The 22,270-nt window shown below is 41.9% G+C and overlaps 5 protein-coding genes across 7 annotated transcripts in view; 2 read left to right on the forward strand and 3 right to left on the reverse strand.

The window, feature by feature from the left end:
- Positions 1 to 13,272, forward strand: part of setdb2 (SET domain bifurcated histone lysine methyltransferase 2) — a 29,529-nt gene extending 16,257 nt beyond the window's left edge. Inside the window, exons 3-12 of one of the 3 annotated variants that reach the window (XM_088291748.1) lie at positions 6,859 to 6,923; positions 8,720 to 8,833; positions 8,902 to 8,997; positions 9,795 to 9,913; positions 9,975 to 10,250; positions 11,406 to 11,731; positions 11,848 to 12,017; positions 12,269 to 12,633; positions 12,764 to 12,852; positions 12,929 to 13,272. In XM_088291748.1, the coding sequence (XP_088147874.1) occupies positions 6,859 to 6,923; positions 8,720 to 8,833; positions 8,902 to 8,997; positions 9,795 to 9,913; positions 9,975 to 10,250; positions 11,406 to 11,731; positions 11,848 to 12,017; positions 12,269 to 12,633; positions 12,764 to 12,852; positions 12,929 to 13,112 (1,804 nt within the window). In that variant the 3' untranslated portion in view covers positions 13,113 to 13,272. Of the gene's footprint in view, positions 1 to 6,858; positions 6,924 to 8,253; positions 8,596 to 8,719; positions 8,834 to 8,901; positions 8,998 to 9,794; positions 9,914 to 9,974; positions 10,251 to 11,405; positions 11,732 to 11,847; positions 12,018 to 12,268; positions 12,634 to 12,763; positions 12,853 to 12,928 lie in introns of those variants that run through there. The other 2 variants (XM_088291750.1, XM_088291749.1) reach the window with 2 other exon arrangements.
- f7l (coagulation factor VII, like) lies at positions 686 to 3,882 on the reverse strand. Its single transcript, XM_088291754.1, has 8 exons — positions 3,738 to 3,882; positions 2,540 to 2,703; positions 2,447 to 2,471; positions 2,268 to 2,381; positions 2,055 to 2,195; positions 1,604 to 1,692; positions 1,401 to 1,521; positions 686 to 1,316 (listed from the first exon to the last, which is right to left on the reverse strand). The coding sequence occupies exons 1-8, from the start codon at positions 3,880 to 3,882 to the stop codon at positions 769 to 771; spliced, it is 1,347 nt and encodes a 448-aa protein (XP_088147880.1). The 3' UTR covers positions 686 to 768.
- On the reverse strand, positions 3,810 to 7,719 carry LOC148339542 (uncharacterized). Its single transcript, XM_088291757.1, has 9 exons — positions 7,471 to 7,719; positions 6,318 to 6,504; positions 6,113 to 6,235; positions 5,814 to 6,046; positions 5,518 to 5,652; positions 4,869 to 5,056; positions 4,665 to 4,744; positions 4,477 to 4,560; positions 3,810 to 4,354 (listed from the first exon to the last, which is right to left on the reverse strand). The coding sequence occupies exons 2-9, from the start codon at positions 6,502 to 6,504 to the stop codon at positions 4,206 to 4,208; spliced, it is 1,179 nt and encodes a 392-aa protein (XP_088147883.1). The 5' UTR covers positions 7,471 to 7,719; the 3' UTR covers positions 3,810 to 4,205.
- An 839-nt stretch (positions 13,273 to 14,111) lies between the features above and the next one.
- Positions 14,112 to 16,667, reverse strand: ssr4 (signal sequence receptor, delta). The gene is made up of 6 exons (XM_088290758.1): positions 16,451 to 16,667; positions 15,872 to 15,990; positions 15,600 to 15,674; positions 14,841 to 14,930; positions 14,696 to 14,761; positions 14,112 to 14,462 (listed from the first exon to the last, which is right to left on the reverse strand). Exons 1-6 carry the CDS (start codon positions 16,500 to 16,502, stop codon positions 14,358 to 14,360), a joined length of 507 nt encoding a protein of 168 aa, XP_088146884.1. The 5' UTR covers positions 16,503 to 16,667; the 3' UTR covers positions 14,112 to 14,357.
- Positions 16,668 to 17,696: 1,029 nt separating this feature from the next.
- On the forward strand, positions 17,697 to 20,845 carry naa10 (N-alpha-acetyltransferase 10, NatA catalytic subuni). Its single transcript, XM_088290757.1, has 8 exons — positions 17,697 to 17,882; positions 18,410 to 18,508; positions 18,582 to 18,640; positions 18,720 to 18,765; positions 19,045 to 19,160; positions 19,230 to 19,274; positions 19,570 to 19,654; positions 20,657 to 20,845. Exons 1-8 carry the CDS (start codon positions 17,862 to 17,864, stop codon positions 20,822 to 20,824), a joined length of 639 nt encoding a protein of 212 aa, XP_088146883.1. The 5' UTR covers positions 17,697 to 17,861; the 3' UTR covers positions 20,825 to 20,845.
- Positions 20,846 to 22,270: the final 1,425 nt, after the last annotated feature.

Below are 22,270 nucleotides of genomic sequence, written 5' to 3' on the forward strand. Positions count from 1 at the left end.
GTTGCGCAATTTAATGTTAATGCATGTGTTCATTGGTACAAGCGAGGGAGCGAGCAGATCAAAAGCTACAATTTATGTCTGCGCTGTCAACAAATTGGGTTTTCGCTATTTTTTTTCCAACATTTTTTTCCTATAAAGAGACGAGCAAAATCTCTGTATTGTCATATCATCACTGTCATTATTATTATACTTCCCACTTACACTATCTCTAATATCAGCTAATGTGAGTTGGCAGTTGTTGCACAAAATGAATCTTCGAATTTTGATTGTGCAAAGATGTCATTTTGTAAACTGCTCGTAGTTTTGGATACAATTTGTACAGGTACTCCTCTTCCCGCCCACATTCCAAAGACATCCAGCATAGGTTAATTGGATGCTCTAAATTGTTCAGCGAGTGGTTGTTTGTCTTTGTGTGCGCTGTGATTGGCTGGCAATCAATTCAGGGTGTGCCCCGCCTACTGCCTGTTGACAGCTGGGATAGGTTCCGGCACACCCGCAACCCTTGTACAATTTCACAGAATAAGGATTGTATTTTCGGTTATGAACTCATTTACGACTAAAAAAATGGATCTTTGACGTCTTTAGCCGTCAATGGTATTAAGTGAATTAAATGTACTTTAGGCATTATGCATACATCATTTTTTAGCTAGATGAAAATAACACAGTAAGTTGACAACCACCGGAGAAAAGATCTTTGTTTGGTTTATTGAAACAAAAGTCACTCGTTGAAACCAAGTATCATGTCATCAGTTGGCATATTCCAGAGCGTTACCATCTGCTCATTTGATGTTGGATCCAGTCCAGGAAGTTGCTGACTTTGGTGTAAATGCCGTACATATTGTTGTCAGCGCAGCCGTTTCCCCAGCTCACCACACCGGTCAAAAACCACGTTTTCTTGTAGCGCGTCACCAGAGGACCGCCGCTGTCACCCTTACATGCGTCCTGGCCTCCCCTTTGTAGGCCGGCACAGAGCATATTTCGGGTGATGTTGAGTTTGGTATGCAGGCGACACTCCTGCAGCGGGACCCGCGGTAGTGCCAGGCGCTGGAGCAGTCTGGCCGTGGATCCGTGCAGTGACAGGCGACCCCAGCCTGACACGGTGTTGTGTCGGATGGCCGCCAGCGTGCGGCTGAACGAGCTGTTTTTAGCCGGAAGACAGATGGGGACGACGTAGAGACCCAGTTTGATGGGACGGTGGACTTTCAGCAGGGCCAGGTCGCTGTCGTAGCTGGACTGGTTATAACCACGGTGCATCAGGACTTTGGACACTCTGCGCTTCTGTTCCGTCTTTTCGTCCGTCTCGAGGTCGTGCTCGCCTTCAGAGAAGCAAATAGAGGCAGACAAGATGACATTTCATATGCAAGTGGCCTCAAGCTTAGCGCTTTCATTGATCGCCTTACCCACAACGACATGCAAGATGTTGTTTGGTTTCTTCCACACGCAGTGAGCTGCCGTCAGTATCCACTGATCGGAGAGGACGATTCCGCCGCAAGTATGGTGGTGGTTCTCAGTCAGGAGTGCCTGAGCGGCAGGGAGTCATTTTTATCATTCATTTGTCTGTACCTCACTATGAGATTGTCATACCCTGAAGGATCTCCCTCACCTGCCAGGGACAATGTCCTTTGGGACAAATCTCTCCGTTGACAACTCTCGGGGCAAAGTGGACCAGTGGTCGTCCACAGGGGACAGCGTCTAGGACACAGCAGAAGGCGCCGCTAAACTTAGAGCCAATCTGCAATAACCTTAAAGCAGTGCTTCTCAATTATTTTCTGTTCCCCCCCTCGCTCTAGCAAGAAGAAAACAATTCCCGCCACCACGCACTCTCCTCCGCAACTATAAATGATAGCATTTTCGTGGCAAAACAAACCGACACCGTAGAGTTATAATACTCCCTGCGCAAAATAGGCATTGAGAGCACCACTGCCAACTACTGGAGTGGAGGTGCAATTAAACTTTATTGTAGTACGGCAGAAAAAAAAGCATGTTACCCTAGGGGGGGCACACCCAACTATTTGAGAAGCAACCTTCTTAAAGCAACCTTAAACTGCTCTGACCTTGTGGATTACAGGTACTGTTGTCCTGATCCAAACGGTATCCTGTCGCGCAGAAACAAGAGTGTGTCCTGTTGGGAAACTCTCTGCAGAAATGTTCACATCCTCCATTCCTATAACGGCATCCGTTGGCGGTCACGCGCACTACAAAGAAACAGACACATATTGTAGTAGATACATGTCCAAATGTCAGTCCATAATGCAAGCGGGCCTTACCTTTGTCACAAGTAGAACCGTGGAATCCAGACGCACATTGGCAGACAAAAGTATCGATCTTGCGAGTGCAAGTTCCGCCGTTCTTACAGGGAGAGGACAGGCAGTGATCCTCAGCTAGAAACACACCTCGCGTAAGAAAGCTGATCAAAAGCCGCCTTGCTACGTTTAGACAGACTCACCTGTGTACATTCTCCAGAAGACCTCCTGCAAAGCAATTGCGCCATATTAGAAGAAACCTCGGCAACTGGACTAAAAAAAAAAAAAACACTGACCAGCTGCTGCGGCAGAGCAAAGATCTCCTTGGCCTCCTCATAGGAGCATTTTTCCTCGAGACATTCCCGCTCCAGGTTGCCTTGTTTCAGCTCCTCCCAGAAGTAGTTGGCTCGACGGGTTCGATGCAGGAAAACGTTTGCGTCGGGTCTCCCCAAGAACATGCCTGTTTCAACAACGAGGGGTGGAGTAAGTCACATATGTGCAAGTCATAAGTATTTCTAAGTCTTAACCAGGTTACTGCGGCAACAGGTAAGCGCATCAATTGGAGTCCCCACTTAACTCGTTTAATGCCATTGACGGCTAAAGACGTCAAAGATCCTATTTATTTTTTTACTTGGCTGGTGGTGAACGAGTTGATGTCAACTAAGTCAAGTCATGAGTTGGGTTTAGCAAGTAATAAGTCAAGTAAGAAAGCCACTTTGCTTATAGTCTGTACAGAACTTGCATTCGTTAGCTGTCCAATCACAGTCGTTCAACGGACTATTACTCGTCTTCTTAATTAAACACACAAGTGAAATGAACCTTGGTTCGTGTTTGACCAGCTGTGAAGTTAACGAAGTTTACAAATCAGTGCGTGTGGTTGATGGTGATGGATAAACAGCGGTTAGACGTCATTGTTGTTTTCTTTCTTCTCTTTCAATTGCAAATCTTGCATATTGCAATTCTTTTGTCGTGGAGATCAAAAATTCATTCGTGAATCTGAATGTAATAATCGTAAAAGCTAGATAATTGCGTCCTGAGGTGGCCATCAACACTCTGGCCGGTTTAAAAGTTTGCATGTACTACATAAAAATAACTTTTCCGTCACAAACAAAACAATTACCTTGATACAGTTTTGACCATAAACAGGGAAGTTCTGTCAAGTCGAGTCTCAGGTAGAGAGTCAAAGTCAAGTCTAGACGAGGAAGTCTGAAGTCCTAAAATTGTGCATTTAAGATTTGAGTCAAGTGTTCTGAGTCCATTCATGTTGTGCCAATCTTGTTTCGGGTTAAATAAAAGACAGCTGGACCTCAAGTTGAGAGGCGGGGTCACTTGTTGTCTCGAATGCTATTAGCTAATGCGGTCACCAATGTTACGCCCAACGCTACGGTGAACATCAACATGATCAATTAGCTCTCTAACGTAAGGTTCCGCCATGTTTTGATTGAGGAGAAAGATAACGCAGAGTTGAACAAGTTGAGAAGGCGGAGTACTGACCTTCAGGAAGCCCAATGCATGCTGGGATACAAGCCAAAAGAAGTCCAAGAAAGAAGAGCGGCGTAGTGCGTCTGCTTGTTGTCGCCATTTTTATTCTGATCTGACCAAAGGTCAAAAATGGACGTGAAACGTGAACACAGGCCATGTGGAAACTGCCCAAATACAGCTCAGCTCTGTTGGTTTTGTCTCTTTGGACTTTGGAGCCAACCGTTTTCCACAAATCCCTTTAGGTCCCTTCATCAGATATTCAGTCAACATGATTGTAGACACAAACGGAATGCTTTTATTCATTATTGACATTTTTAATTCACTCGTGGCTGCAATGAGGATGTGACAATGTGTTTGCAGCGGTTCCATGAAAATCAAATCATTTCAAAAACTAGTCGAATCGGATCCTCGCATTTGTAAACCAGAAGAGAAAAGGGCTGCTGTCGTGGTTTCTTTGGATTGGTGTCATAATGGCAATTGTCAGTACTGCAGAAATTTGAGTATGTCTGGGATATAGTCCTGAGCATCCTTTAACTGGTCCTTCCAGTCCTGTGGGATGGTGGACTTGGTGTACGATCCTCCCGCTCCCAGCAAGGCCCCCAGTGCAGCTCCGCGGTTACAATTCTCTCCTGAAAATGAGCAGGAATCGCATCTATTAAATCACGGGAAGGCCGGAATCTAATCACATCATTGTCAGAATGTGATTCAGTCATTCATTTCTTCAAAATGACTCAGAATCTTGCGTTCAAACCTCCGCAATTGGTGTTGGCCAGGATTCCTGCTGCAGGGTCGTCATGAAACTGGTGGGCGAGGTAAAACATGCTGGAAAGAGCTCCTGGAGGATCACCCCCCCCCCAAAAAAAAATAATTAATATTATTACAATGTCAGAGTAAGGAAGGGAGTCATAAAGAAAATGATCAGGAGTGGCACGGTGGCACCTTTGGTGTAGCACGCCAGGCCGAGACTACTGACAGCGCTCTGATGGACCTTTAGTCGTTCTTCAGACGCCTTTGGAAACCTAAAACAAAATAACTTAAATGTACCGTGTTTGAAATCATCAAATGGAACATGTTCTAAAAACCGGAGGTGGAGTTGTGAGGCAAAAACATGCCGTAAATTGTCGTGTGGTTGTCGGTACGCACCTCGCAGCTTGCCGACTGAACTTCTCGCAGGCGTCCCACGCTCCCAGCGTCCTCAGGGCCAGCTCGGCCTGCTGACGGACACTGGCACCCCCCAGCACAGCATGAAGTGCTCTCGTGTAGATGGATGCGTACTCGGGCACGCTTGGGTGGGGGTGGGAGAGCTTTACAAAGTGAACTGCAGCACAGACCTGGAGAATCAGAAGTGACAAAAGGGAATCCTAGCGTTAAGTCAAGTTCATATTTCATGTGTGTGTAAACGGCAGGTGCCAGGGTACTTCTTCCAGTGGATACAAAACAGGGTTATCATAGTTTGGGAATTTTATTTATAGTTTTATTTCGTTTTAAATTTTTTTTTTTTTTTTTTTTTTTTTTAGTTTTCAGGGCGGGTATGTTTGTTTTTATTAGTTTTAGTTTTTACTTTAGTTTTAGTTAATTTTAGGATTAGTTTTAATTTTTTTAAAGAAGTATTTTACATGTGATCAAGATAAAAAAAAAACAATTATAAGTATAAAAAAAATAAATAAAATATAACCTTGGATAAAATGCAAGTGACTAGTGCTGACGTGGAAAGTTTTTTTTTTTAACTGACCCTTTGCCACCCCGAAGGACAAGGTGGCGTCATGTTCTTCTCATTGAGTGTGGTACTCACCGCTTGCTCCTCATTGGTTGAGGCTGACAGCATAATGAAGGGGATGCTCATGGTCAGGCATCCGATTGCATCGAGCTGGCTGTCCGGAAACAACTTCAGCTTCTTCTTGGTACGTTCCTCCGCAAACTTTAGAACCTTTATAGAACAACGAAAGGGATGCTGCCGGTGTAAAGATTTACATAGCTGATTAATTATTTCTCAATTATTTTCGGATGCTCTACAACCAACTGGTGACGAGCCCAGCGTGTTGTTTGCATTTTCGGCCCAGCTCAATTTATTTATTTCTTTTTTTGTACCTCCTGGCTGGAAGTCGGCTTGTTGTCCTGCCATTCAGAAAAGAAGGATCGGTGATAGGACTCGGCGTAGGTGTCGGCGTGGGTGCCAGGTGTGGTCAAGAAGTGAACGTAGTCTGCGAGGACGGCGGCTCGAGCGTCAGGATGCGAGATGTCAGCGAAGTCACCGCCGGCCAGCGTGTGTGCGGCTCGGAGGGCGCACAGCACATTCAGCGTGTTGTTACCTGCCTTCAGACCTGTGGAATTCAAGACGGAACACGTAATTTTGCCACCCAGAAGTACGTGTAACAAACAGGCAGTACCTTGGTGATAGTGGACGGAGCCACCGGGAGATTTCCAATAGCTCAGTTTGTCATGGAGGATGATGTTACCCACCACCTCCACTTTGTTGGCAGCAGACGACCAGGAAGTGCGGCCACTACCAGCTTCATCAAATGATGACAATCACATTTTTGAAGAAACATGCAGATTAAACACTTGGGGGGGGGGGGGGGGACTGATCCTCACCGGTGTTGGATAGGCTGAGGATGCTGCTGGGGTGTTTGATTCTGGGTGACTCGAATCCAGAGATCCACCCCCCAAAGTCCTTCCTGATGTCATGGATGTTGTAGTACCAGTGGACGGGCATAGACATGGCGTCGGCGGCACACATGGCCCATAATGCCTCACTCACTGACCGCCACACTGCAGTCATCTACGACAATGTCACACTTTTAGAACTTAATTCAGAGTCAGAGCCAGTAAACTGCTCTTTGACGTATCGGACTATAAAATACACCAACTCCTATTTAAATTTCTGATTGAGATGATTTTATTTTGTGCAACCACTCAACAATATAAAATTGACTAAATTCAACACACCATTTTCCCAGTGTAGTGAGAATAAGAAAATTGTGACAAACATTTTTCTAAATTTCCATTTCGATTTTATAGATTTTAGTTAGGTTATCTTTTTTTCCTCAAAACGAAAGCAGTGTTGATAGATTGTTCCTGAGACTATATAAGACATGCTTGTGGTTATTCTGATTCAGGTGATTTTATTTCCCAGGACATTGACTCAATCGCAACTGGCCTGCTCGATTTGCCTTAGAAGACAGTTCGCATCTCATCCGAGTAGGTTTCATCATTCTTTTGAAATGCAAACCGATAGTCGATACGATGCCCTTGTAGAGGGGCACGTCTGTCAGTGGAATGTGCAACTCCCTCATTAATATTCCATTCAGTTGACTATTTGAACGTAAAGGGCAACCCTGCGTGTGTTGTAATACATCCTGTAAATATTACAATATTATTTGAATATAATTTTCCAGGGTAGTAATTTAATTGTCGACTTTTAAAATATGAGAATTACACATTTTTCGAAATAGTTTCTAGTTGTATTTAATCGATTTTTATATTTTCAAGTCAAGCAATTTTAGTATTTTGCTGTCCCGCTATTTAAATTAAAAAGACGGGTCACGTACAAAGTACAATTTACGACCTTAATAGTTTGCATCTTTTAATGAAAAAACACGCTTCCAGTCAAATGATTTGGACACACTGTCTAATCCAAAACATTCTAGGAATTGTGTCATTTGCAACAGTAATGTGTACAAATAAATAGCACACAGGCACAGGGGCACCTATCACACTTAATCACACGAATAAATGTTTAACTGACCTCTCATAGACGCTCTTTGCTTTCCATCCAGTCCGACTTGCGTAACTTGACGTCTACCAGTTACAAAAGCATGCCGGAAGCAGCACGTGCGTGCATGAGTTTGTTGTCTTATTTACTGAACTTCTGTGCTAAACATTATAAAACGTCATAGAACGGATTCTCTGGACTAAACAGCAGAAACCTCCAACACTGCGTACAGTGCATTTATTGATAAGACATTATCCTTACTGAACGTATTGCACAGTTACTACGGTGGCCGGTCAATGTCAAAAATTGTTTGGTTTTCTCCCAGGCAAAATATTTTCGAGTGATTTTTCCGCAGATTAATAAATATAATATTCATACGGGTTCCAACAAACGTTACGCATATATTAAATAAAAGAAAATAATATACAAATGAAGAAAAACGCTTTGGGGCTTAAAGATGTATTCTTTTTATGTTTTAGGAATATTTATTTACTCATTTTTAGTGTTGAGCGGCTTGGTGTATGAATATCAAGTGTTCCAAATTGAATGTAAAGACATAAAAGAAAATGGTAATATACAAATGAAGAAAAACGCTTTGGGGCTTAAAGATGTATTCTTTTTATGTTTTAGGAATATTTATTTACTCATTTTTAGTGTTGAGCGGCTTGGTGTATGAATATCAAGTTTTCCAAATTGAATGTAAAGACCTTTTTACATTTCTATTGTAGTTTTGTTGTTGTTGTTGTTGTTGTTTTGCTGTATGCTATATAGTACATTACGCATAAACCGGCAAACGTTATGCCTGCCAGACCAAATTCGGGGTACAAATATTAAACATTTACGGAAGCCGGCCGGCGCATTGTGTGGTGGAAGAATCGGACAACAAAATAAAATGACTTTTGGCCCAGAAATATAATGGCAGCCAAACCGTTACGTTGAAGCTAAGACAACGACATCTGCTTTACGGCTAATTTATTGGCGGTCGCCCTTGAATGTAATTGATGTAGTTAATTTAGCCACGAATGCTACCCAGTTGAAGAGCGCCTGCAAACCTAGCTTAGCGGTCATCACAAATTGGTTTTAACTCGTATGCAAAATATTTGTTAAAATCGCTCGCCTGGATTTAAATGGAGGATTCATTTGATCGTCGAGATGTTGGTGAGATTTTGGTTGAATGAAAGTAACAAGTTGTAGACGCGCTGGAAGAAATGTATTTTTTTTAAAAGCGTGTTCTGTTTGACTGATTTATTGAAAGAAAAAAAGGTATATATTTTTTTCACAGAGCGGGCTAAAGCTTTCTGGGCCAAGGAGAATGTGGATCAGGTGTTTAGTGTCATGTCCAAGCGGCTGGATCACCTGAGAGAAGTCTTGAGGTCCAACACGGCAACCGACAAAGGTTTTCTCTCTCTGCTTATCTTTTCTGGCATTTAGTTTCCTGTCTGATGTTTGCTTCTGGTCCATTAGAACGGGTTCAGGCTTTGAAGCTATTCGACTGTCTGGGGTGGTCGGTTCTGTCTCCTGTGGGCGACATCCCGGTGGTTCAGGTGGTTGTTGGTGCAGGTAACTCGCCGACGCTAACTTTGTGTACATCGCAGGTGAACTTGGAACCCCTTTGCCGCTTAAAAGTGATGAAAATACTGCAAATGTCACCGTCTTTCTCCGTTGAATTTGGTGTTTTTTTTCCTGAAGGGGACCAAAATATTCAAAATGTAAACATTAAAAACATCATTCTTTCATATTGGTGGTAAAAAAAAATGAAAGAATGACATTGACACCAATTTGGTAATCCAACATTTGTGTATGTACCGCTTGTGGGTCAAATTTGATCATCTCTGCCATATATTTTTTTTCTGCGGTAAGTGCTCAAAAGTGTGCTTGAAACATTCCAGAGAACCTTCTTTTTCACCTACATTTGCACAGGTGTAGTATTTAATAGTAAACAAAGTATCACTTTATTTGCGGAAGAGCTGATTAAAAAAAAGGCCATAATCAAATCAAAGAAAATACTGAGCTGACATTTCATGTTATGGCAGACAATTATGCAGTGAAAGAAGTACTTGATTTGATTTTCCAAAATAATATGACAACACATTGGATAGTAGAGGGTTTTATTCCAAACAAGTGGTGTAAAACAATAAAACACTTTACCTTTACTCTGAAACACTGAATAAGACTTAATCATTCTTTCATTCATACTTCTTCATATAGCCTAAGAATACATTTTGAAAAGTGCTGTTGTTCATAATTTGATGGACAATTATTATAAGGATATACTTTGCCCGAAACGTACAATTTGTGCATGGAAAAACAGTCTGTAAGGATGTTAAATATATTGCTGATTTTGTCCACCTGCTCAGACAATAAGCGGGAGCGCCACAGCCCCACGCCCACACCTCCTTCGTCAGCCATTGAAGATCAGCTGCTGCCTCCTCTGCTGCTCATCCAGCCGCTATACAAGCCGCACGTGTGCTGCAAGGTACGAGCAAGCTGACCACCAACATTCACTTCCTGTTCTGAAGCTGCCCATCTCCTTCTAGATGTGCCTACCTACTTTACGAGGCAAGCAACAATCCTCCCTGCTGTTTTGGGCTAAGAACCCGCTCAAGGTCCCGCTGCTGTGCGGTTTCAAAAGGATGGTGGCCAGGCCATTGATGATCAGTGAGGGCAGAGCCAGCGACGATCAGCAGAAAGATGAGGAGGAAGATAAAAGCCACTGGGATGTCATTTACAAAGCTCCCTGTGGGCACAGCCTCCGTAACTATGACGATGTGATGTGCTTCCTGCTGGCCACAGAAAGCTTCGATGTATTACAGGTCAGCTTCTTACCATGGCTCATGTAGCAATGGTATCTGAAAGGTGGAATTTTTGTGAGTTGATACAGTGTCGCACAAGCTTTATTGAGGCAACTAGTTAACTGGACATTCCGCCATGTAGTGGAGGAGCATTTTATTGCTCTACCTGTCACTATACGTAGCGAGCAGATGGAAAAAAAACATTTTATTGTAACTATATAATAAGCTTGGGACCAATGAAGTGGGGGGAAAAGGCATTTTGATACTGTAAATCACTCACTTTTAGTCAGTAATAATCAAATAAAGGGATAGCTGAGAACTGGTTAAATAATTACTTATTAGAACCAACTCAATTTGTAAAAATGGATGATCTTGATGTTGCTTGTAGTGTCCGCCAGGGGTCAGTGCTGGCCCTCAGCTGTTCAACTTCATTTCTACTCAATGTATGTAAATTATTAAAACTAATTTGTTTGCAGATAGCACAAATATATTCCACAGTAGTGACAATCAGAATGAACTCATGAGTACAGTAATTTGAAAGCTCAATAAAATGAAAAAAATAAGATTCATCATAACAGATTAATTTTAATCAAAATAAAACAAAATTATAGGTAATTGGCAACTATAAAAATATCAAAGAATTTCTAATTCATATAGGTGGTGTACAACTAGTAAGTATTAAGGAATATAAATATTTAGGAGTGATACTGTAATTGATAAGTTACTATGGAATGCCCACTTCAAACTCACAAGAACTAACTAAAATTTCCAAAAGCCTCTCAATCATGAATAAACCCAAGCAATTCCTCGCTTGTGATACTCTCAGAACTTTATACTGTTTCTTAGTCCTCCATTAACTCACGTATTGTTTCAAGATATGATTAAACAATTGTCAATGTCCCATACTTCCAATATTCACGTTACAAAAATGAACATTAATAATATATGCATACGGCTAAATTCCTAGCACGTACTAATGATCTGTGATTCAATCAAATTTATGATTCATGACCTTGAGAATGATTATACATTGTATCTTTTTTTTACTTAGAGAGATATACATATTCCACTACCATTACCATTTGTTGCGATGTAGTTCCCGTTGAAATATCCTGTCTACCAAAACCTTTTTTGTGTGATTGACTTTCAAATGATACGTCTTGCTCTTCCCTCCAGCTGGACTATTTCTCCTTCAACATGGCGGTGCAGTTGGACCCTTCGACAGTCCAGGGTAGCCAGCCCCCTGAGATAGACCTGAGTCGCGGCTCTGAGCCGACCCCAGTGGAGTTGTGTGTGGGCCCCGGTGATTCCCGGCCATCTGAATTTCGCTACAGGAAGGAGCGCTGGCCGCATGGCTGCTTCCTGACCCGCGGTCCCATGTTTGATGCTTGTTGTGAGTGTACGGATGGATGCTTGGATGCACAACGCTGCGCCTGCATGGCCATGACGGGAGCAGGCAACCATTACAACTATCAGAGACTCTCCCATCCTGTGACGCCCGGGTGAGTTAACCATAAACAGATCAGTCAACTGTCAATCCTTTCAGCTTCCCAAAACATGTTTATACCAATCAAGGATTTCTGTTCTGTTCTTTATTTCTTCTTCTGAATAACGACAGTTTGTTTGAGTGCGGGCCGTGGTGCAGCTGCGATCATGCTCGTTGTCAGAATCGACTCGTCCAGAGAGGAATCCGAGTCCGTCTTCAAGTTTTCTGGACAGAACGTTGTGGCTGGGGTGTGCGCTGCTGCGATGACTTGGATGCTGGTACCTTCGTGTGCATGTATGCAGGTAACACAAACGATACTTCTTCATTTCCCTGTTTGTCTGAAAATGCGCTGTGGGTTTTTGTTTCCTTTTTTCCAAGTCTTGCCAATTCTTTTCATGGTCTGTCACGTTATCCATGACGTGTTGTGTTAGGAGAGGGATGCTCAGTCCCAGAGGCGCAAAGGCTCATATTTCTGCCCTAGGCTACAAATGTATTTTTTCTGACTCTGAATTCCCATCCTTCAAAGTAAAAGTACATGTTTTGACATCTCCAGGCGTGATCCTGCAGCGGGTCCAGCGACCCACTGAGCCTCCACCCCCGAAACTGACCAGAGTGGACCTGCCATCGGATGACGAGGTGGAGGTAGTCACCGAGTGGCTGGCACCGCCCGTACTGGAGGGGAGCAACTTGTTGGAAAATCCTGACGACCCAACTTCGCCGCCACTGCATGTTCCAGTAATCCAGAGACCAGCCGATGTCAACGCGAATCCGAACAAAGACAAGGCGAAGAAAGCTTCGGCGTCACCAAACAATGTTGATGGCATCGGCAATGAAAGGAGTTTGAAGAAGGTTGTAAACTCAGAGGATGTTTATTTGCTGGATGCCAGAAAGGAAGGGAACGTGAGCCGCTTCCTAAACGTAAGTGGACCACAACACCAGTAAAAAGAATTGCAGCTCAAAAGAATGTAAAGATGTCGCGAATATTTAAGGTGTCTAGAACTGAAAAAAAAATTTACCTTCGATATTGTTTTTGTCTCGTCTCTTGCAGCACAGTTGCCAGCCGAACCTTTTCATTCAGAACGTCTTCACGGACTCGCATGACCCCGACTTCCCCATCATCGCCTTCTTCACCAACAGGTAAAACGACAACAAGTGACGCAGGTGTAATCTGTACTTTTCGAAGCCTGAGTAAGTGTGTGTGGGTTTGTGTTAGTGTGGTGAAGGCAGGTACTGAACTGACGTGGAATTATTCTTCCGACGCGCACACGGTGTCGCTGTCCCAACAACAGGAAGTGCCCTGCGTCTGTGGCACTGATGGCTGCTTGGGCCAGTTCCTGGAGGAGAACCTTTGTGAAACATGTGAGCTTGGATTTTGTGACACGATGGAGGAGACGTGAGCATGCCACCTTGAAGTCATTTCCACTTTTTTATATGTCCTTTCTTAATAAAAAAAAAATCAAGAGTCCATGTGACATTCTGCATCCTATATTAACAGCAACAGGTGGATACACAAATTATCAATCTTTTCTGTAGTTAATCATTTTTGGACCAATGAAGTCAAATTAAATAATTTCCCGTGGATGATCTCTCACAACACGCTGTAATGTGGGTAGTATAATTTACAATCTCTAACTGCTTGCTTGGTCTCCCGCTCATAATTTTACATGGATTTCCTCGTCCAGAATTCCACTGCCCACATCTTTGCCAGAATGCTCCTCCACTCGCAGTACTTCATTCATATCGCTGGAATGGGTAGCGGAATCCTCGCACCTCCAAAAAGCATCACTTTGCAGGAGACCCCCCCCCAAAAAAAAGGTGCGTTGGTACAACCAATTTAGCTGGTATACAGCTAAATTATTATTGATGGCGAGAAACTATTTTCGGATTTAGTGAAACATTTCAAGGGAAATAGGCCCATTAATATTTGTTATATATTGTCTAATTACGCTACTAAATACCTTAATACAAACTACAATTGATTTATTAGGAAATAGAATGGATTCATATTTTTGGGGAAAATTCATATTGGAGGTTAATCAGTGTTTTTTTAAGCGTTTCTTGGGTTCATAAAAACAATCTTCCCAATGCATTTCAATGAGCATCAACGACATGAAACCTTTTCCTTTCTTTTTATCGTCATAGAGTAAGCCATGATAGAAGCCATTCCAGTTCCTGTGTCTTGGTTTGACTAAATTTGAATGGAAAGAAATTTAAAAAATGAATACAGAAAGTCAGGATAATAGGGGAGCGATGCCTCTTAATAACTATGCTATGAATATAGTCTGAACAAAATTAATATATAAATATAATAAAAATTCATGAAAAAAATCGGATACATGGAGAATATCTGTCAATCCAAGTGCAGTATGTAAAATCAGAAGAAATGTGCTGTAGACTGGAAGACCAAAAGCACTCATTTATTGATTTGACATGTCAGCTTACCAAGCAGTCCAGCTTGGCAGTCTGAGAGTAAGAAAAATAACTGATGCAAAGTCCATCTGAGAGCACCAACAGACACAGTCTGAATAAAAAATAAAAAACAAACCAAGAAAAAAAAAATCCTACAGACTGCTGACCGTCTCTGAATCCAAAGCAGATGTTTTCCGCCGGTATTCAGTCTCTTAAGATCCGAATGTAGATGTTTATGCTTGGATGGTGTTCTTGGCGCTAAAGGCCACGTAGTAGAGTAGGATTCCCACCAGGGCCGCCACCACCTCAGTGGACACCCACGGTCCGCTCCATACACCCTGAAGTCACAAAGGCGCAACATCAGACAGTCATCAACCTTCCATTAAGAACGTCAAAAAAAGGTGGAAAATGAGTGTCAAACGTTTACACAAAGTCAGGTTATCGGACTTAAATTGAACCGAAAAGCCTTATGAGGTTTTTGGGAGCAGAGCATTTTAAACAGCCATTTTCGGTTTGCCCACTAATGTAGCTTCCGCTGAAGAAAAGTCAACTCAAGGGACACGCGACTCACCCTGTGGTCCACGTTGACGGAGAATAGAGGCTGAATGGCATTCACGTCTTCATTGTTTCTCTGGGCCTACAAAACACACAAATTCTCATTCCAGGCGAAGACAAAAAAGCAAAATGACTTGACTAGCTTAACATCTGGTGCTAACCTTGCGCAGTGCGCTGTAGGACTCCTCGTCAAAGAACTTGACCTGGTAAGTCCCTGAGCTGGCCTGCTTGTGAGGAAGACTCCAGGACACCTAGGATCAAGTCAAAGCCGTGTTAGGATTACGAGGGCACAGACACAGCCATCAGATGGTGAGTACAGTACTTACTAAGTGTCAATCAAGACAAAGCAATATTACTGGAACTATTGTATTACATTGTTGGTGTATTATAATTACAGTATTTAATTTTGGAGGTAACTTGCCCAACACTGACACATTCAGAGTTTAACAAATGTACTAAATCCCAACCCACTGGAAAGTTGTTTGTCAATATGTGCCCTAACGCTGACCAGTCCATTTTTTTGTCTGCATGTGCTCTGTATTGACTGGTGACAATTGCAGGGTTTGACCCGCCTCTCACTCAGTCAGTTGGGACAGATTCCAGCTCCCCTGAGACCTATACGGATGGATTTATAGAAGTGAATGAACAGCAGCATAAAATGGTGGGTGTTTTAAATGACTATTACAATGTGTTACTTTGCTTTGGATTGAATGACTAAAATTAGCTTGCCCACAAATTAGTTTGACTATTTCTATTTTTTTTCTGGCATCTTAAGTGTGTGAGTTTTCCCTAAATTTTGAATGGAAACGATCACTGGCAATATTGAAAGTTTATTACCAACCTGGTGCACATAGTCCATTGGCATTATAAAAATCAAATAGAACTGAATGTTAAAAATGTGTCAAGTACCAGAGGCCTACCTGGTACTTGCCAACATCCTGGCCTCTGGTCACAGGAAATTGTCTTCCATTCACATCAGCATACAGAGTGACGCTCTGCAAGGGGGCACAATGGTTAACAGCGGTTCGTGTTACCAATGGCAAGCAACCGTTAGTGGTCGCAACGGTTGGCAATCGTCAGGGACTGTTAGGAATGGTAAGCACTGGTTAACAAATGTTAATGGTTAACCAAGGCTTCATGTTTCTTGGTGAGGTCTCTGCTGCGGTTGCATGTCAACTTGATGTGAATTTACCTGCGCTCCGTTGGCACAAACCAGGCTGAGCTCCACGATGAACACAGACTCTGCGGAGATGACAGCGTCCGAGGTGGTGTAGGCCGACGGGGTGATGGCTGGCTCTGTGCAGCTCTCTCCTGTCACGGGAAACATTGTACATGCAGTATGATAGCCATTGGAACAAGCTGCCACTTCAAATTGGAAATGTGGATAATTCCATATCGTGTTTATTTTGTAGTACTAGTATACTCTTTGTCCCCACTAGTAAGACAAGTCGGCACACTAGTAGAACAACTACTGTTGTGGCTAAACTGCACTAGTTGACATCTGTGCACTCCTAGTACTACTAGTGAAGCGTTAGATTTACAACTATTGTAATTTACCCTAGTAGTACTAGTAGCATGCAGTTGACAGTCAGGGACAGATTTGCCTCAAAGGGCAAAGAGCATATAATACACGGTCATTAAGCCGAATATGAAGAAGATGGAACACATGCTCAGAGGGCTTTTTACTGAAACACAGATTTCCAGTAGTAGCTAGTTAGCGAAATAGCTCCATAGCATTTGGAAAACTGTCGGCTCGAATCACCTATCTTACCCGAACATGCAACCACCAGCAGGGCGAGGAATGCAGCAGCTATCCGAATCATTGTAGCTTTTGTGGCTTTACGCGTTGTGATTTTAAGTCTTGCTCTGGAAAAGTTCTAATGCAACGCTGCTGTTCGGTGACGACGGGCTTGGGAAAAGGAAAGGAAGTCCGCTAGTCCACATCAGCAAAGCACGACTGTTGGTCGAGTGCGCATGCGCCGTAGTGACGCGGACGCGCAAAAGACACGTCATCAAATGGTAACCGAAAAAAGTGCACATCACATGTATGTGAGGGCGGTGTCAGTTGAGTGGTGGGTGGCGTCGTTGAGAGGGGACGAGCCAGGTTGGGGAAGATTGGCTCCGGCAGTTAGTCTCCGTACTATCGTGTAGTGTGTGGGTTTAAAGCGACAGTTTCGATTGCCGACTGTGTGCATCAATGAACACTGGGACGGGTTTTACACTATTTTGTTGAATCTTCTTTGTCCAAATTTAGTATATTCATATTGAGTGTGCTTGTGTATATTGTCATATTATCTTTCATTGGAAAATAAACAAAAAGTGAGAACCTCTAGCTCTAAATAATCAAGTGAAGTAATGAAAATACAATATTTCCCCAGACGCCCCCACCCAGACACGCACATACCGGTCCCCGAGAGATTAAAAAAAAAATCTGGTTTCGTTTCTGAAGAACGCCGTTTTTGTGCTCAAGCCATAACAATAGTGTGACACGTGATTTAGTTGTCAATTGTCAATATTTTCATTTTTGTATAATAGTTTGGGGATTGCGTATATTGTTTAGGATTTGTATGAAAATATCTACAACTAAATCACGTGTTACAATGGCAACCTTACTTTGACGTCATATGGCAAATTAATGCCAAGGAAACAATTTAAAGTGACTTCCAATTGTTTCCTTGGGAGAGCTTTATTTACTCAGACTTTGAAAAGTTTCGCTAGTAGCGGCGAGGCCTGGACTATTTGACTATTTGAACAAATTAATTTTAATGGCATACTGTTTTAAAACGTGTGTGTTTACAAAACAAATAAAAAACAACAACAAACAAAGCCTTTTTATGTCATGACAAAAATCAAACAATACTCCAGAAACGCTAAATTATTCTCCCCAATGATTTGATAAAATTAGATGCAACATGGCTTTTCAAACTAAAACGTCATTAACGTTGCTTTAGCTTGATGTTAGTGCGGCTTGATAACTTTTAATGTGAAGGGTCCGCCCACACCGTCAGCGGAACAGGATGTTGCTACTATGGCAAAACTTCATACCAGCTTCCTTCTTTTACTTTGCTAGCCAGCCAATAGACAAGTTAGCTAGGTTGCCTCTGTAAAGTCGTGCTGTAATCTTTATTATGAATTATCTGAATGCTGTAATCTAGTCACCGCCCCACGGGAAACTCAGCAAGATGAATATACGAAACGCCAGGGTAAGCACGTTGCTATCATGCTGCCAACACAGAAGGTTAGCTCAGGTAGCCGCATCACGTAGTCGACTAAACGTGCTGCCACTGCTAACTGCATTAGCATTGTAGCCATTACTGTACTGTAAGTGTTGTTTGTATTTGGATGGTGTGCACACGCTGTTTATGCTATGTCGGAGGGGGGAGGTCTGTATGTGTGTGTATATGATGTATGCATTTACTATATATTACATAAGGGTGGCCAAAGTACTCACACCTAAAATGTGCTTAAATGCAGATCCATTCATCCATTATCCAAGCTGCTTCTCCTCACGAGGGTCGCGGGCGTCTCAGAAATTCTGATTGGACTCATTTACTTTATTAAAATACAGAGTGTGAATAAGTACTAACGTAATTAATTCTTTTCTTTTAGTATTGCTTTGACTTTGCATAGTATGGCATCTGTATTGTAAGTTTGCATTGCAGTCATTTGTTTTAGTTCTGCTTGTTTGAATGACATTTTTTATTAAATTGTCTCTCATCTTTCATTTCAGCCGGATGATCTTATGAATATGCAGCATTGTAACCTTCTGTGTCTGCCAGAAAACTACCAAATGAAATACTACTTCTACCATGGATTGTCCTGGCCGCAGGTTGTCCACATTTCTTCATCTTTTTACACTTTTCCTTTTTGTATTTTTGACATTCTTGTTCCGCATGTTTCAGTTATCGTACATCGCAGAGGATGAAAATGGCAAAATTGTGGGTTATGTGCTGGCCAAGATGTAAGCATGGTACACATAACATTGCCCCCAAACTCAATAACCTTTAATGTTAATAGATCATTTTTTTTTTTTTTTTTAGGGAGGAGGACCCAGATGATGTACCTCATGGACACATCACATCCTTGGTATGTTTGAGCAAGAGCTTGGTGCTCTGAAGTCGGCTGAATTATTATTATTATTATTATTATGCTTATGTTTCAATTGGTATTAAATTAAAGTAAAATATGTAATAAAGCCATTCTTGCAGATGCAAGCCCACAGATTGCCTAACAAATTAGACGCTTTAAGCAGCAGATATTTGAACAACAATACTTGTAGACAAATATATAATTATTAAATAGTTCAAAGTAGAAAGCAGCTGTGAACGCGTCAAACAATAAGCAGTGGCCTTGGATGTCTCCCAGGCAGTGAAGCGCTCCCATCGACGTCTGGGTCTGGCTCAGAAGCTGATGGATCAGGCCAGCCGCGCCATGATTGAGAACTTCAATGCCAAATACGTCTCGCTTCACGTACGCAAAAGGTACCGCGCATGGTTTTCATCGAGTTGCCCATGCCATGTTTTCTAACCATGTCGTTGTCCCCACTGCAGCAACCGAGCGGCCCTGCATCTTTACTCAAACACACTCAAGTTCCAGTAAGTTCCTTTCCATCCACTTTATAGAAATCAGAAAGGTTTTGGCAGCTGGATTCGTACTGGTTTTTGGTGTTTTACCTTTTAATTTTTTTTTCACTTAGAAATGTTAGTTGTGGAATTCCTTTTTTCTTTTTGAGCCCACACGCAATTCAACAACCAAGAAGTTGCCAACATTCAATTTATGCTGAATGTACTTGCATGTTTTTCAACCTCGATATATGGAATGTATCACCCACACGTTTGTTTCATGGAGAAAGTAGCACAGAAATTAGCCGGCTTTCTTGTTCCCGTGCAGGATCAGTGAAGTAGAACCCAAATATTACGCAGACGGGGAGGATGCATATGCCATGAAGAGGGATCTGGCCCACATGGCAGATGAGGTACCAACACAATCATTACCAAAAAAAAAATAATTTAGTGCAAAGATTAATTGTCAACTAATCAATTATTAAATTCATCAATATTTTTTTTATCATTTAATCGTTTGATGCCTATTTTTTATTTAAAATTGTCCAACAAGGTATTTTAACGTATAATCGATTACAATGGTCAACAAGAAATTTCAATCCAATGGCTTTTACTGTCCCTTAACATTTGAGGCTGATTTTAAAAATGACTTTAATTTTATTTTTTTGTAGCACATGAGGTTTTTATATGAGATATTTTCATTTTTTGTTTCTAAGTTTAACCCATAAAAGTTTGCGCGACACAATTTTTAAAAATGTTTTAATTTGCAGTTACGTTTCAGAAAAAAAATCTCCTGCCGCTGAATGTAGCACTTAATCATAAATATTACAAAATTAATTACTATAATATATATTTTTGAGTTAGTTATGATTATTATAAAAACCTTATGTGCTTGATTAAAAAAAAACAAGAGTTAATTTGGAATCAGCATCAAATTCATCTAGAAAAGTTAACTTGGGTCTCTGAATAAAATAAAAAACAATGTAAACGTGGTGACCAGCATTATTAAAATCATTGATTAATTTGACGATTGATTTGCTGACAATTAATTATTGCTGCTCCACTTATATAGATAACTCAAATGAGCATAGATGTCACAGTATGACCCTTAAAATAACTGCTCCTTTAACACACTTGGCGTAGCAACACACACAAATGGAGCATCCATCCAGTAGAGCTCAGTGCTGCTCAGCATGAATGTGGTACAATGTGGTACTACACTGAAGGCACGTAACTAAATTTGGTCTGCACTCCATACTGTAACAAAAATGTCTTAAAAATCCACAATACAACTGGAGTGTAAATGATGACCCGCAACATAGTGTGGGTTCTCTGTGCTTGTTTACAGTAGTGAATGTAGACTTTGATGTGTAGAATATGATTGTGAATGTCATTTTGACTGTGACATCCCTTAGCTGAGAAAGCCTGGCCCCCGCGTGCCGGGTCAGGAGGCGCCTTCCGGTTCCGGTGACCCTGACAGAGAAAACGAACGAGACAGCGGCGGAGACAGCAAAGAGCTGAGCGAAGTCAGCGAGGCCACCGAGAGCACGGACGTCAAAGATTCCTCGTCAGATTCGCAATGACGCCTGTAGGCTATTTTTAAAAAAAATTTTTTTTTTTTATAAAGGATAGAATAGGAAAAAAACTAATCTGCCTTTTTAAACCCCCCCCTCCAAACGTTGATGTGCTCACACAATCATCACCTGATGATGTGCATTGACACGCCCGTTTTCTTTTGTTTGCTGTACACTTTGGTCTGCCCATGTAACGCACTGATGCTAATAAATACGATACAATATTGCAGTACTAGTACAGTTTGATGCCACTACTAGCGCAGTAAATTTAATAAACATCTTGGGGCATGAAGAGTTCTGATAACTGCGGTCAGTTCATCCTTTTAAAAAAAAAAACAAGGATAATGCTGATGAACTTCAAGAAGCACTGACGTCAGCGTAGTTCACTGACACCAAGACAGTGCTTTGGTGCCATCTTGTGGGCTCTTTGTGCAAATACACAGCAAGACGTAAAACCGTGCCAAGTCAAACTTGCACATTAAACGAGGCTTTGGCCGGTGCATAGAAAACTAAGGTGGTGCAGTTTTTCAACCGGCGAGAATTGGATCCTCTAAAATAAGGAAAAGAAAAAGACCGTTGCAAATTCGCGCAAGTCATGTCAAAATGAAACTCAACTGCACTCGTCAAAAGTTGCAGATATTGGGGGGTTAGTGTGAAATTTCAGGATGACACTAAAATGGACTAAAACCAGATTAATTTAATCTGAATTTCTGCAATTTGAATGCACACGTCCACCTATTCAGTGTTTTGTGTATTTTTTGCGCAGTTTTGCTCCGACAATAAATTTCCTGGTTCACTTACAGTTGGTATTGAAATGGTCCTCATCATGCTGCTCTCATTTTGACATCATGAGACCAAGACGACGCCTAACAATTAGGTTGCCATGGAAGCCGCCCCAGTGTGGTTCTGAGTCACGCGGCATGACATAGATCCGCCCCTAAAACCAGCTAATTCCTTCAATATGCAGTAAAAATGGCAATTATCCTTCATCCTTGCGGCATTTGGATGAAAGCATTTCACAGTCGCGTTACTAAGAACGCTTACTCTTCTCATTTAATACTCCAGGCTTATTTGCTACTTTTCACCAACTAAAGGGACAGAATCATGGAAAAAGAACTTCCCCAAATGACACACCTTTTTCAAATGACGGTTTACTTTTTTTTTTCGATTACGCAACATTATCCAGTTTAGAGGAAGGAAGTGTGTGAGTGACAGAGAATATCCAGCGAGTTTGATACGGGCCACCAGAAACGGGAAATAACTTGCGCTTTATAAGAGTGGGCAGTTGAGTTGTGAGAGTGAGGCCGACAAAGCAGCGTTTCATTTATTTATTTTTGAAGCCGCATCATGAGATACCTTGAGGGGATTGTAGCCATCATAAACACCAATCCTCATAAAGTGCCCTGACATGACCTCACACTTTTGTACGCAACACCGATGCCATATTTACGCTAG

The sequence above is a fragment of the Idiotropiscis lumnitzeri genome, chromosome 3 (genome assembly GCF_059441095.1).
Source record: "Idiotropiscis lumnitzeri isolate Australia: NSW breed Sydney's pygmy pipehorse chromosome 3, RoL_Ilum_1.0, whole genome shotgun sequence".
Lineage (NCBI taxonomy): Eukaryota > Metazoa > Chordata > Actinopteri > Syngnathiformes > Syngnathidae > Idiotropiscis > Idiotropiscis lumnitzeri.